The sequence below is a fragment of the Atta colombica genome, unplaced genomic scaffold, assembly GCF_001594045.1.
Source record: "Atta colombica isolate Treedump-2 unplaced genomic scaffold, Acol1.0 scaffold254, whole genome shotgun sequence".
In the NCBI taxonomy this organism is placed as follows: Eukaryota; Metazoa; Arthropoda; class Insecta; order Hymenoptera; family Formicidae; genus Atta; species Atta colombica.
This window is the reverse complement of record NW_017259353.1, coordinates 827,294-842,601: the sequence shown is the minus strand read 5'-3', so window position 1 is coordinate 842,601 and position 15,308 is coordinate 827,294. Positions and strand designations below refer to the sequence as shown.

Genomic DNA, 15,308 nt, shown 5'->3' with positions numbered 1-15,308 from the left:
TTTTTTTATATATAAGTATATATATCTCAAATAATTTATGAAACAACGACAAAGAGATAGAATATAATTGTTTAATCAAAATTATTAAAAAATATTTAATTCAATTACAGAAAAAATTGGAAAAAGTTCCACTTTATTTTGACTAGAAGAACATTTGATCAAAGAGTTTTGACTAAAACTAAAACCAATAAGTCATCTTCATAGTTCCATCAGAATCGCGTTGAGTATCCATCACGCTGGATTGGCGAACCAAACGGCGAATATTTGTCGTGCTTGGCCGTTGATGTTCTTCCAAAATGGATGAAGTAAACAATACTTTGGATACTTCCTGCATTTCTACTGTCTCTCGCGTCGACAAATCCTCGTAAGAAGCCACAATTGATGATGGTCTAAAGAATACAAATTTTAATAAATCAGAAGTCTATAATTTCAGAAGAAAAAGTAGAGAAATTATATCAAGAATGTACAGAAGATGTCATCAAAATATAACTTCTAAATTATTCATTTTTTTTACAAATTAATATAATTATTATAATATAATTATTATATATTATTTCGATTTAATTGATATTTTAAAAGAGGAAATTTGTTGTTTTTTAAATTAAAATAGCTTTCTAATGTTTTATCTGAAATAAAATATAAGTGACAATTAATAAAAGTGCATACTTTGCTGGAACACAACGGATACAATCCGCGCATGTCCAATCTTTGCCAAATAATTCTCCTTCTTCAATCGTTTGTGGTAGACGATGATGTAATGTTTCCGGTAGTCGCAGTCCGAACAAGCCACCAATTACCGAGATTGTTCCCAATATGACTAAAGGCAACACAAGGTTTTCTTTCCCCTGCGAATCATGTTCGCAAATATTTGGTATATTACAAAAATATAAATTGTAACCAAAGATGAATGTCTATATTTATCTTTGATATTTAATAAGATAATAAATTAAAATTTATTAAATAATACATTACAAATTTGAAAAACTATTGGTAAATTTTATAAAAGTATATTTTCTGGAAAATAATAATAAGAAATAAGAAAACATTATTGAAATAAAATTCAAATCAATTCCAACTCACAAGATATGTTACGAAAGGTATAATGATAAGACCAAGGCCGCTGATATATGCGGAGAAGCCAATGGCAACTCCTCGTAACTGCGTGGGATAGAGCTCTCCAGCGAAAGGATAAATAATTAAAAATGATGCTGATATCGCGGATTTTGATATGAGAAATAGTATCAAAGTCTCCATAACAGCATCTTGAATAAAAAGATAATAATTATAAAACAGATACGAATTATAAAATATCTTAATTTATTTTTAGTATTTCAATTTTGATTAATAAATAAACTTATTGCTTTCAATGATATCGGTCGATTATATGATATTCAATGATACATTATATAATTAACTGATTATATCACCACTTGCTAATTAATCGAGTCATTAATTAATTGACTAATAGTGCGTACCGGATGATAACAGCACTGTTGCAATGCACGACACTCCAGCTATGACCATGCACAAGCAAAGCGGCCATCGACGGCCCCATCGATCCATTACAACCCAACAAGCGATGTAACTGGGAATCTCGGCAAGGGAAGAAAACAGAAAACTCAAATGTTCTTCATTTCCCAAAGTCGGACCATAATAAGAAAGACCAACATACACCATATTATTGGCGAACCTAATCGCAATAAAAATTCATTCGTATAATCTCTATATTTAATATCGTGTAATTTCTATATTCAAGATATTTTATCTAGAGACAAGTCTAATTAGAACCAAATTATCGCATACAATTTATAATCAATTTGAATTATTGCTTTTTTATTGACATTATTTACAAAGATCAAAATTTTCAACGTGTACTTATAGATATAAAAATTGTATGATAAACAGATACATCCTTTTCTTTCTAATGTCCAATTTCTTCATCTCTAAATAACTTTATCCAAGAGATATCTCTTGGATAAAATTATCCGCAACTTATCTGGAAGTGAAGAAATTGAGCATAAGAGTACTTATCTGAATAAGATATATTCCTTTTTTCTAAAAATTTAGAATAATTATTCGAAATAAGTCTAATATAGTAACCAAAGTCCAGAAGAAAACGTCGCGAAAACTTCACGAGTAAAAAAGCAGGGAATTCATTGAATTTGTTATGCTTCTGACAACTGATTATAAAATGATTAATGCGCTTGTGTATTTCAACTTACCAATTTAAAGTAATAAGACATGTTTTGAGACGCATATTTGGCAATTTAAAAAGCGAGAGCACACCAGGACTAGTTCGCAATCTCTCCTCCTCGCTGTTCGATTTCGACATCGTCATACGCTGATGGAGTTTTTGCGTGAACGATATCGGAAGTTCTTTGCCATTTACACGGGCCAAAATCTCAAGAATATCATTAGCCTCGCTTAGACGACCTTTCGCTAATAACCATCGCGGTGATTCCGGTAAGAACCTATATAAGATCTCTAATCTTTCACATAAATGTTTTCATGTATATACACTGTAAAAAGTAAATTGTTAATTTTGACTTAAAGACGTATAGTGGACTTTCTAAGTATGCAAAAATGTCAATTTTAACAGAAAGTCTACTATATGTCTTTAAGTTAAAAATTAACACTTTATTTTTTATGTACAATGCCCCAAGATAGCAGACAATATTTATAAAATATTTACAAAAGATTTTTGTAAATATTTCACTTACCACCAATAAAAGAAATATATTAAAAAAGGCACACTTGTGGTCATAGCGAGCGTTCGCCAATCGCGTATTAAATAAGTGACACCTGCCAGCATGCAAAGACCCAAAGTATAGAAAGTACAAGTCATAACCGTTACGAATGAACGGTAATTTGGGCCGACCAGCTCTAAAGCTACAAAAACAAATTTATAATAAAACCTAAACTCAACTACAAGTGCCGACATAGAACTAGATAAGATATCTTAATATAATAAATTAATTTCAGGATAACTAACTGATTATAACATTTAAATGCTCACATATAATAAAAGGTATCTGGTAAATCGCTGGTATTGTCAAACCAACGACAAAGCGTGTAAAAGCCCAAGTCCAAAAATTATTCGAAATTGCCGTTAGAAAGCCGCCGATTATTAATATCGCCAAACACGTAAAGAATGATAACTTCCGACCAATTCTATCCAACAAGATAAACAAATTGCTATTTATTACATGTAAAGAAAGATAATTTATTGTCTATTTTACTTAACAAAATAAAATTCTACACAGTACAATATGATATGAAATAAAGTATAAGATAAATAAAGTATAAGATAAGCAAAAACGAAAACAAAGGAAAACAAAGGAAAAATTTTTAATAAAATTTTAATTTTTACGTATTTGTCCACAAAAATAAAAAAGACAATATGTAATTTCTTTTTAATTAAAAAGAAATCAATAAGTGTGAAATTTCTAGGAAAAAAATTTCCTGAATTATCATTTACCTGTCATTTAATGTACCAAACAGATACACTCCTATAGGACCTCCTGCATTAAGAACTACTAAACCAATTGTTGGATAGATCGCACGACCGCACACGAGATCAAACTATAACATGATTTTCTAATGAACTAAAGTACAGCATCTAACTAAAATATTTTGCTTCTTTTGTTAAAAAAAAGTTTATTCTTGTATTTTTTTAATTTCTTCGAATGTAATATCTTATACGTATATTCGTAAAGAATCATACATTCATAATCAAATTTTCTTTTCAGAAACGAATAAAATTGTGTACCAAAAGTTTAAAGTTTTAAAACTTAGTTCACTTCTAAAAATTTAATGTACTAATAAATGAATTAATTCATAAATTAATTTCGTTGCAGATTCGCTGCAATGTACGATAAGCTGTACTAATTATTTTTTCCGTACAATTAGACAAACGTACATCAATGACGATGGACGATGTTATCTCTGAAGTTTCATATTCCCAGCCGTGATCGCAGGGCTTGACAGACCATGACGCGTTAGGCAAATATGTCGCCACGATAGAGTAATTCTCCATCGTTGTCCAGTCGATATCATATCTCATGCACTGGCTATATGTCTCATTGTCGTCCTGCTTTTACATAACATCTTTTAACATCTGATTATGCGATATCACATGAATAATGTATTTGCTACGAATTGTAAGACAGAATCGATCCTACCGGGCTACATCTGATCGAAACAAATAGCAGTCTTGCCTCCAGGATTAACGCATTCTATTTTAGGTTACTACAAAATCTCATATATGTACAAACGTTGTGCTTACAAGAATTGACTTTTCCAATTGCTCCTGGCGCAATCAAGGGATGCGGTCTACACTCACACGCTGTACGCATCAATTTATCCTTGTTGTCTGTCAAATATTAAACGAGGACAAATGATGTTTTCAAGTAGTATAAGCATAAAATAAAATACACCCAAAGTAAAAGCGAACTATAAAATTAGCTTGTATAAATTGCTAAGTACCAATTAAACAAAATTCAATTTGCAACTAAATTACATTGCGATTAATCAATGAATTATACATGTGTACAGAGAAGAAGATAAGTCACGAACGCAATATTAAAAGATAAGAAAATGTGTTTGCATACATGAATAACTAGCGCTATCATATCTAACGCTAAATAAGAAGATACAACACGTGCAGCAGATAAAGAAACGAGAAATGTATGAACATGTAATGGGCGTTTTTATGAATCGACCTACAAAAGCAGTGTTGCATAAGCATCAACCTCGATATCGTGTTTTTTCTCATAGCGCACCTGGCTCGCAGGAATGGCGATGCGTTTTCTGCGAGCAATGTCCATGTTTTCCAAACCTGGCACTTTGCACCAATGCAACGGTGTGTCTGCCATGAATAATTGATTAAAGGCGCAAAAACCGCACGGTAAACACGCCGGCAAGCAGATCAACCAAAGCAACTGCTTCTGATAACGACCAAACTCACCAACAATCGGCAAAAGATCGTCGAGATCGAAGTCATTCTATGAAACATTTATGCAAAGCTATTCGCAATCAAATAGCACTTCTAATTACACAGAATTATAATTATGCATCTTATTGCTATTGCTTTTTATTATCTGTTATAAATTTCCTGAGCAGAATTGACATTTTTATTTTTAATATTATAAGAAAAGTAGAAGAAAAATTTCAGGAAAAGACAAAATACGCATTTTTTCTATCCGAACTGATTATAGAATTACTCATATATATCTTTAAAAAATCATATGAATTAATTGTATCTTTTATCTCATTAAGACATAATCGTATCAAGATTTCTCTAGAAATTTGTGATTGAAATTGCAGTAAAGTTAATTAAAGAATAATAATAATTTAATATTTTCTCTCTCTTGCTGGAACTGTTCACCTTAGTATAATCGATTTAGGGTAGAGTTATTGATTGAAAATCCCCCTCAAATTCATATAACTAGATTTTTTGTTTTCAAATTCCAAAATTACTTTAATACTAAGCCATGTTTTATAAAACATTTTAATCATGTTTTAATGAGATATATTTTCAAAAAACATATCAATAAGTTTATACCGTTTCGATAATTAACGAATAAAAAGTTAAGTCAACTTAACTAACTTATTGAACTATCTTCAATATCAAATTTCGTTTTCGTGAATTCGGTACATAATCGAAATAAGAGACAAAAGAATGTCGTTCAAGGAAGCAAACAAATAATACTTACATTAGCTTCCGCGACTCCATTATCGGTCCGCGTCGAGTCACCACCATCTTGTCGTTCCATTTCGGTAAACTTCAACCTTGTCCCACGTTACCGAAAGCCTCGATGATACCTTACAAAGACGTCACGTGATGTGCATTAGCCTCCGTCTGTGGATGATTTGACCGATGCGAAGCGCGTTGCATCGTTTCTTGCCCTTCTCCCTCCGCAATAAAAGCGTAAGAGTGACTTCTCTTTCTTGTGGATTCACAAAAGTGCACCATGCACCTCAATGATTTCAGCACTGACGGCGATTCGCCGAGCTGCGACTTCTATTAACAGGATATGGATCCAAAATACAAGAACACCAGTGAGTTCGAGTATTTTTCAGTTGCTGAATTTATATAATATTTAATTTTTAATAATTTCGAAACTATTTATCGATATATCCAAAATAGATTATTAATTCGTTTTCCAGTTTTCACGTTTAATATTCAAAAAATACGAAAAATGTATGGCCTGTTTTAATTTTTAAAAAATTTACGGCAAAAGAAAGATATAATTAGTTCTTCACAATCAGAATTCACACAATAGATCAAATGACGAATGATTGGCGAGAACTGTAAAACACAACAAATGTCGATTGTGCTTCTTTTGTATAATGCAACTGATGCACCAGATATATTAAGTTGCATAAATCCCTCCAGTTAAAAAAAACGCGAATTTATGATTTATTATAAATAATAACACTGACATCTTGATCAGCTTTACGCGCACGTTTGCGCTGTTCGAAAGAACGTCGGAACATAAATCGGAAATACAACGAACGAGTAGTTAATCTGTGACGCGGGGTATGCTCTTTAAATTAGATTAAAGGTATTAAGAAAAGATTAAGAATAACGCTGGCACGCACATGCTGTTACGCATGATGCCAGCGATCGCCTTTTTATCCCCACTCCATCTAGATAGATGGGATTTTCGTTTCAAAGTTCCATCGTGATATAAATTTTTAATTTCATTAAAAAAAAGATCCTTGTTTAATGAATTCTCTCTGGCGAGCGTAAGAAATAATCTGAGACATAAATAATCTGAGGCAATACTTACGGGATTATTATAAAAATTATTATAAAAATAGTGATATAAAATAAAAAATAAAATTTTAATTTCTCTAAAAATACTCTCGCGAAGAAAAAGTGAAAAATACGCGATAAGTGAGGTGTTCGAGAAAGGGTAATGACACATTTGTACTCGATGTATTTGATTGGCGACTGTATGTAAGTAATAATGCATATCATCGCGTGTAAGTAGATTTCAAATGGAATTTATTTTCGGGCCATCATGTTTTTCGTGAGAGAAAAGAAAACTATGAAATAAAAATAGGAAGCAATTCGCAATTTCTGCCGATTGAATCTCGTTTCGTGATCTCGATAATCGCACTCCCGACTCGCGAGCGCTTCTTCCGCGTTTCGAAGCTCGCTCGTGTTTACGAAGAAAGGCAAATTAAATCGGTGAAGAAACAGCAGTCGAAATGACTCGATATTATATGGCACTGTCGCTTGGCGATTCGTATAATCTTGTCTCTTGCATTCAACGGTACAGTCAGCCACATTAATGTCTTAAGTGATATGCAAATCGAATTATTCCTGTGCGATGCAACGTGGATAATGCATCCCCGTGCATCGAGGACATGCGAACGCTGAAAAGAACGTCTTCGCGAAGAGTTACAATATTGCGTCGCGATATTTCTCTATGTGTCGTAAGGACCTTGTGAAGCCTGCTAATCGAACGATCATTAATGTGACCGATTATACGCTAGACACACTTTCCGAAGAATCGTCCCCCAATCATTCCACGATCGCTCTGGCACTCATGTAAGCGATGTAGCCGAAGTCACATTGTCGTTGTCAATTATAAATCACCACAGGAAACACAATCCTCGCAAGCACCACACGACTGACTCGAACCGAATAGGAATAAAACGATAACGCGATGCATTCAGTTCTTGCACCACATTGATGTGCCGCACCCTCTCCCATTGAATTCCGATTAGCTTCTTGCGACTGTCAAGAGTAGAGTTCACTCAAAGAAACAAGTGAAGGAAGAAATGCACATTTTTTTAAAGATCCGATTATAATTGCAATGCTTAAAATCATCTATTTTTCTAATTTTCGGACACGCTGGTTAAGTCAATAATTTCATAAGAAATAGTAGATTTTGATATTTTTTTTCTAGATGAAAGAGATCCTTCGAAAAGACAGAGAACACTTTATTTGCACGAATCTAAAACTTAGATGGAGTAGACAGCAACTTTGAATAATAATAATATATACCTATATATTATCAATTTTGAAATTGTAAGTCATGAACTGTTTTCAAATTTTTAATTTAAAATCCATAATTTAAAACTGTACAAATGTTACGTATTGTCTTCATTCACTTGGCTCTCTAAAATTTCGGGATTTACTTGACGTTAATTGAAATTTCCGAGTAAATGCTCCGTACAGTCTGAGATATTGATGGAGCTTCATTGAAATTTTAGTATTCTTACTGAGTATTCTTACCCAATCACACGATATTCAATATCTAATTATTATTCTATTATATGTTGATTGCCATGCTGTACAATCGCGAAAAAGTCTGCGATAAAAATGTCTTAGTTGACGTGGCAGCCAGTGGATTATGTCAACTCACGCTACATTAAATCTGATAGCTTTATGTTCCCTCTCGCAAATTTCCCTTAAATATACAAAATAAAATCTCTTCTGTAACATCACATTTCTCGTAATAGTAATTCTTCTCTTTTAAATTATTCTTCCGTTCAAAAACTGTTAGATGTCCACAAGGTGCGAACAAATTTGGTGCTTTTCCCTTAGCTCGATACCGATCGCAGACGCAAAAAGGGGCATCGAGTTGAGCAAACATTAATGATTACGTCCGATGTGCGAAGGGAGATCATGCTGTTCGAAAAATCAGCGATTGTCCCCTCGCATCGCGAGAGTAGGCCGTGATTTTTGCTCGTCGCCTGTCGTTCTTATCGCGACACGAAGGAGCCTTATTCTACAGAGATCGGCGGATCGAGTGCCAGGAAATTGCTTGGAGGAGAGGGTGGAGCAACGACGGCAGGCGGACGTCCAGAATCGTCCCCTTTATTTTCTTCTCTCGCTTCACCCACACATATATAGGTCGCCCAGAAAACACATTTTCTTCCCACCACGCGTCAATTATAATTAGCTCGATCCGATCGCTTTTCTCGATCGGCAGCAGCATTCGGCACTCTCTCGCGCAACGCACCAGACGTCATTCACGCACGCAACTTTTTTTTGTTTTTTTTGTTTTTTTTTTTTAATTAGTTCGCCCACTTCGCGACGGTGACGTCACTCTTGGCATTCCGCCCCGGAAAAAATGTTGCGAATCGCAGGGAGTCTCAGCGAGGTCGTTTTAACGAGACGAGAGATGTCGGTATCGCGACGATTTCGCGGAAACGAGAGATCCATTGAATTTTATCTAGACTCAACAGACGCAATTTTTTTTATTGCTACGGCACTATTGGAATTTTCATTTGGGATACAATATGTTACAGTTAATTACTATGGAACACGTGATTCTTAATTGACGGAGAGACTGCAGCATCGATAATTCTTCCTAGAAGTGACGTTTGCATGCGATGCAATGAAAGGACTTTCAATCGCAACTTCTGCAATTTAAAGTACAATCGTAGTTCTCCAAGTAGAACTCTCTTTCGGCAATATCGTCGAGAATAAAGAGAAAAAAAATAGGAATACTCGCTTTTACTCTCCTGCGATGCACTTGTCGCCACCGCCGCGCGGTTTCAAGCATCGAACAACAGATCTACGCGTTGGGCTCGTGTTTCGCGACTCGATCGTTAAAAAATATTATCGAAAATATTGTCTCGTACGTACAAGGACACCGCAGGCGAAAGGCGAATCGCAAGGACGCTCGCGAGCCCGTGGGATCACTTGGAAACTTCAAAAAACTCCAATATTGTATCGCTTTTAATGTAAGGTAGTTATTGTAATCTAATATTTAATGTCTTCCTCCCCCACCTCCCCCCTGTCAAAAATATATTTAAAAATTAAAAGATAGATACAGTTGCAACAAGATATGAAGGCAGTCGTAAAGAGAGAAAGATAAGAATTGTCGAGATCTTTCTCTTCCTCAGTATTTTTTTAAAAATACTCTATTATAATTTTTGAATCCAAAAATATACATCAGTACATTAGCTATATAAAGATTAGTATATTAATAATATAGTACACTCACATTTTCTCAGGAATGAAATTTTCCATCGATCCCGCAGGCCGACAAGCGGCGCGATCCGGCCCGCCTCGCGATACAAAATTTATATTTACTTTTACATATTTGCTTGGCCTTCTGTTTCTTCATGCATCGACGATCCGTTCTCTCTTCTCGAACGTGACGCCGCGATTCACGACGAATCACGAGCCAACCACATTATCATCAACATCCTCATCATTATTATCATCCTCAACATCAACATCAACATCAACATCATCAGCATTATTATCATCATCACCATCATCTTCTCTCTCCGATCCGCTCCATCAATCATCATCGACGCATCCCTGGTAAACTTCCTTACTTACTTCACAGCGCACATCATCACTGATACAGCGTAATGCACACGACTTTTAAATATACTACATAAAATACGCTCATATCACGTACGTTCGCTCTGGTAAGCATCGCACGCACTCTAGGAGTCTCGACGATGAAAAGGCTAAACAACTAATTAGTCGACAAGATAAGTCGCTTTGTCGTGCTATTATAAGTTCCTCCAGGCTGGCTTCGCATGCCGACGAAAAATCCTCGTTTCATCACGTACTGAGAATCTTCCGCTGTAAGGACGTATTACGTCGCTTCCTCCGGATCATCACGAAAACGTCGTTACAGCGAAAAAATCTATTGTTAAGAACATAGGCTTCGCGTGATAACTTATAGTCTACAGTGATCTTCTCACAGAGCGGCGTCGGAATCCGATAATTTTTTTTTTCACGTTGAATTAACACTTCCTGTGTTAATCTCCTATCACTTTTAAGAAATCTTTGGCATATTTGGAATTTTTGGAATATATAGACTTCTCTTGTTGCACGGATTATCCGAAGCTCTGTTAAAGAAATTTTTAATTCGTTCGATAAAAAAATAGGGATTGATTAACAAGTGTCTAGTCTACAGGATAAAGAATTAATTATATTGACGAGGATATCAATACTCGTTACGAAGCCAGTCTGATGAAGCACGGTACTCGAGAGCGAGTTTATCTCTGGCCACGATCCCGACATGTGCGTTTCAGGCTCGATCAGGTTGTCGAGGTAGAGGAGAAAGAGAAGGAGCTTTGATCGTAGGATATGCTAGGATCAGGATCGTCCGCCAGAACTTCGTCTCTACAATCGACGAAAAGATCGCGAAAGATCGCGAGGACCGTGCTCCCTTCAGGATAGAACGTCGACTCCTCGCACACGAGAGTCTCTCCAAAAATCACAGTCACATATATATCTATTATTTTTTCTTTTTTTGTATTTTTGTATCTTTTGTCACTTCTGTATCTCGTCGCTTTGTCTCCTACGCTTTCTCTCTCTCTCTCTCTCTCTCTCTCTCACACACACATTTCTTTCTCTTACATCACATATCTTTGATTCATCCGTTCAGCGATTTCATGCTTCATTCTCGCATCTGACTCTCTCGTTCTGCCTTTTTCCCCTTATTGGCGAATTCGGCGACGCAATTCGCGGCGATTTCGCGCAAAAATTGAGATCTTCTCAAAAAGAAATGCATGATTATATAAGTGTTATAATAAATGAATATAATATACATGAAAACTTTTAAAATATTGATCGGAACGATAATTACGTTCTTAATCATATTTCTAGTTTTTGATAACTCTCAATATAGATTTGATCTTTTATTATTGAATATTTAACAATGAATTATGGACTTTAAGGAGAAAAATATTTCTATCTTATAAAATTCTTATTGTTCAACAAATTAAATTGCATAACTTTGTTTTCCCATTTTTATTTAAATCTAAAGCAATTATTTTTTTTTGTTATATATAATTCAATAATTTAAAGATAATTAATAAAAAAAGATATGTAGATTAAATTTACATTTCATAGAGATAGTATAATAATGTAATCTTTGTTAATAATATAATAAAACTCTATAAATATGTACATTGATGCACAATAAATAACGTAACTAATTGATCTCAGAATCATCGTTACGATTTTCACGATTTAGCACCAGATTAATTTTAAAAGAACAATCGATCTCAGCACCAAAATCGAACGCTGCGAATTCCGACGACCGTCACACACAGAAATTGCAAACTCTCGATTGCGAATCAGAAGAATAGGCGAGTGATCGAGTTCTTTACAAGATACGGAAAGACACGCACCGCTGTCCTCTCCGTTGTGGCACTTTCATTCTATTTTTTCTTCTCTCTCTTTCTCTCTCTCTCTCTCTCTCTCTCTCTTTCTATCTAATCTCTACTAAATGGAATGTATAAAAGAAAAGAATATACACGCGCCTCTTTACCGAATTTATCGCGATCAAGACATTGATTGCGATTTTTAACTAACCGCCGTCGGTGAATAATCGTGTTAAAATGGCAAATTGCGGCGAAATTTCGGCGTTGAGGACATCGTATTTCGACAAGAATAATCAATTTTTTGATAAATATAAAATACTATTGAAATACTTAATAAATTCATATGTCAGAATCACTGATGTCATAAATTTAACATTATTTGGTAGTTTATTAATTAAAACAAAAAAATATTACAGATATATGTTTAGTAAATTTTTGAAAATCGTTGGTATTCAACATAATCGCCTTAAAATAGATATATATACAATACAGTTCGAATAAATATTGCCACAAGTTCGAAACATTTTCCTGTGTTTTCCCAAGACATTTTATTTTATTTTATCTCGTAATTTATGAAAGATCTCATCTTAGAAAAATAGTTTAGCCTTCTCTTAGAGAAGTGATCTCAATATATATATGTATATATATATCTCCCACTTATTAACTTTGATATTGACTCGACAAGTAGATTTCAAGTTGACTTGATTAAACACTTCTTACTTGATTATTTACAATATCTCTTACAATCAAAGATAATATTATCATTATCATTATCATCGATATTAAATCTAATAGGTACGTGGATAAAAAAAATCAAATTGTACATACCTCTTAAACAAAGGATAAAAATCAAGAGATTATTTTTCTAGAATTTGTGCAAGTTAGGTATCTAAAAATATTTCTCGTAAAAACCCAGGCTGCGAAATACAGTGGCAACATTTATGCGGAATAATATGCTAATCAATGTTATCACGTGTTGTGTGCAAATAATTCATAAATATAAAAATTGTTTGAGCATGTTTGAAAAGTGCATTGGTCTCATCGATGAACGATTAAGGACACACAAATTTTAATTTTCGGAGACACAAAAATAAATCAGTGAAACATAATCCATGTGTTACACTGAAGTCGGTGCCGATGGAATTTCTGAAATCATATGTCTCCGCGCCGATATTTGTCAAAACACGTTTTGCCTCGCGTTTAATAAATTCAAAAAACTAGAGATTTTCCTATATTAATATACTATCTCCCTTTCGCACTCGAAAAATCACGATAAAAGTGTAAGGATATATAGGTACGTATGAACGTGAAATCGCTACAAAATATTCAAATTACGAAAGAAAGATCTACTGGCAAAAGCATTTGGAATGCATGGCACTACCGCAGACACGTTTCTCGACGACGACGATGACGATGACGTGACGTAACTCCGCATTGCGATATTATTGCAAAATGTCGCTAAAAATCGCGAATCACAATTAAAAAAGGAGACTTCACGATTCTACGGAATGAACTCGCGGCGACAATTTGCGACTAAGGAGTACGGCACTAACTATTCGTCATCAAGGACGCAGTATAAACGGAGGTAGAGATCTAGGATACTTGAGACATCCCGGTCGAACGTGGAGAAAGGATTTTTCGCGATTTCGCATAAATCAAAGCGCGTGATTTCACCGCGAACTTAGATTCCTACGAAAGAGAGAATTCTCCACTAGATTACTTATCTCCAGGTTACGACTCTAGATTATATCAATTATCCGTTTGACAGAATTCGGTCAATTTAAACGCGATCACGGTATCTTCTCCTAGCGATCCGCAAAGAGACACTCCCGTCGAGCAAACACGGGAACGACGGGCGTTTCTGCATAGTAACACACGATCAGGAAGACGATCTCACCCAAGATTTCGAGTGGTCCAGACGCCTTACGAACGGGGAGAGAAGAGAGGAAGAAACGAGTGTTTAAAAAATGTCTGGACAAGCCGTGCAGCGTTGTTCCAAATGGCAGTGCGAAAAGCTCCTCGTCTGCGACACCACTCGTGAATACCGTGATCGCGTGATATACTTGACCGACTACTAAAAAGGACTTATATGACTGGAATATAAGGGGAGAAAGTTTAAGGAAATTGGGGAATTCTTGAGCATTCGAGATCATTTGCTCCTACGGACGTTCAGGCCGGACGAGGACTTCGGTACAACTAAATCATTTGTGCCATCAAAATATTAACTTTAATTATCCAATCAACAGCAACAGACATTCACGTATGGGGAAAAAGTAACATACGCATCATCTCATACATAACAGGTCACACGGATTCTCGCGCAGCATGATCGGATTAAGGGACACCCAAGTTGAGTTCTGTAATCTTCCTGACCTTTCGCACTCACAATCAGTCTGGCTCTTTCTCTCTCTTTCTCCTTCGCTGTCCATTCAAACTTCATTCTGTTGCATAGGAAAGCGATACTCTTTCTCTTTCTACGCAGATAAATTCGACGCAGTTCTAAGCATTGGTGGCTAAAAACCGCGATTCAAATCTGATACACGTCATTGATAAGCTCGATATGAGCTTTACAACGAGTTAACGGTGAGTCACTGTAAATAAAAGACTCGTTCTCTCTCTCTCTCTCTCTCTCTCTCTCTCTCTCTCTCTCTCCCTCCCTCCCTCCCTCCCCTCTTCCTCTCCCATACATACAATACACACATACACACGCACGCGCGCGCGCGCGCACACACACACACGCACATACACGCGCGCGCATGATTATATCATATTTTACTACATTTTTCATTCACTCTCTTTCATATTTATCATTTCATATCTATGCTTTCATATCTATGCTAACACTTCGTTTCAGAAATTCTCCCTGAGTCTCTTACTCTCACTCTCCCTCACTCGTATGTGTATACTCTCCATCCACTTCGCTTGGTATTCCTGTTGCGCTCTCTCATATCTTCTTTCGTTAATTTTCTCATTGCTCATAGTAATCATTCACTGAAGTTGTCCTTTCTCTTTCTCTCTTCTTGGGTTTTAATCTCTCAATCACGCGGATAAAAGCCGCAGGGCTTATTTGTACAGGCATACTTGCAACCAGAATCATTTCTCTCTTCTCGGCAGACTTTTCACTTGACCTTGATTCATTCATCGGCAACATCCACTTGTACTCCTCATCATCCGTTGTCAGCATCCGGCAAACAGGTATTTTTTTATTC

The 15,308-nt window shown here is 35.4% G+C and overlaps 3 protein-coding genes across 5 annotated transcripts in view; 1 reads left to right on the top strand and 2 right to left on the bottom strand.

Moving 5' to 3' along the window:
• Positions 1-321, top strand: part of LOC108689085 — a 9,794-nt gene extending 9,473 nt beyond the window's left edge. The window contains exon 9 of the mRNA XM_018195697.1: positions 111-321. The gene's annotated coding sequence lies outside the window, so the exon portion shown is untranslated. The remainder of the gene's footprint in view (positions 1-110) is intronic.
• Positions 117-6,011, bottom strand: LOC108689084 (carcinine transporter). 3 transcript variants are annotated; one of them, XM_018195693.1, is made up of 11 exons: positions 5,715-6,011; positions 4,782-5,003; positions 3,920-4,090; positions 3,479-3,582; positions 3,017-3,171; positions 2,721-2,889; positions 2,223-2,471; positions 1,476-1,690; positions 1,081-1,262; positions 667-845; positions 117-389 (listed from the first exon to the last, which is right to left on the bottom strand). In XM_018195693.1, exons 1-11 carry the CDS (start codon positions 5,772-5,774, stop codon positions 179-181), a joined length of 1,917 nt encoding a protein of 638 aa, XP_018051182.1. In that variant the 5' UTR covers positions 5,775-6,011; the 3' UTR covers positions 117-178. The 3 variants fall into 3 exon arrangements, with proteins under 3 accessions (XP_018051182.1, XP_018051183.1, XP_018051184.1); XM_018195694.1 differs by lacking the exon at positions 4,782-5,003 and having other exon boundaries at positions 3,920-4,372; positions 5,715-5,772; XM_018195695.1 differs by lacking the exons at positions 4,782-5,003; positions 5,715-6,011 and adding an exon at positions 4,286-4,479.
• Positions 5,949-15,308, bottom strand: part of LOC108689083 (importin subunit beta-1) — a 16,482-nt gene continuing 7,122 nt past the window's right edge. Inside the window, exon 7 of the mRNA XM_018195692.1 lies at positions 5,949-6,022. Coding sequence (XP_018051181.1) covers position 6,022 — 1 coding nt within the window. The 3' untranslated portion in view covers positions 5,949-6,021. The remainder of the gene's footprint in view (positions 6,023-15,308) is intronic.

Bases quoted from the DNA above. Each gene is read 5' to 3' on its own strand.
- LOC108689084 (XM_018195693.1), bottom strand. From the start codon at position 5,774: ATGGAACGACAAGATGGTGGTGACTCGACGCGGACCGATAATGGAGTC. The intron at 2,472-2,720 runs GTAAGTGAAATA...GATCTTATATAG, and splicing joins ATATATTTCTTTTATTGGTG to GTTCTTACCGGAATCACCGC. The intron at 390-666 runs GTATGCACTTTT...TGTATTCTTTAG, and splicing joins ATCCGTTGTGTTCCAGCAAA to ACCATCATCAATTGTGGCTT.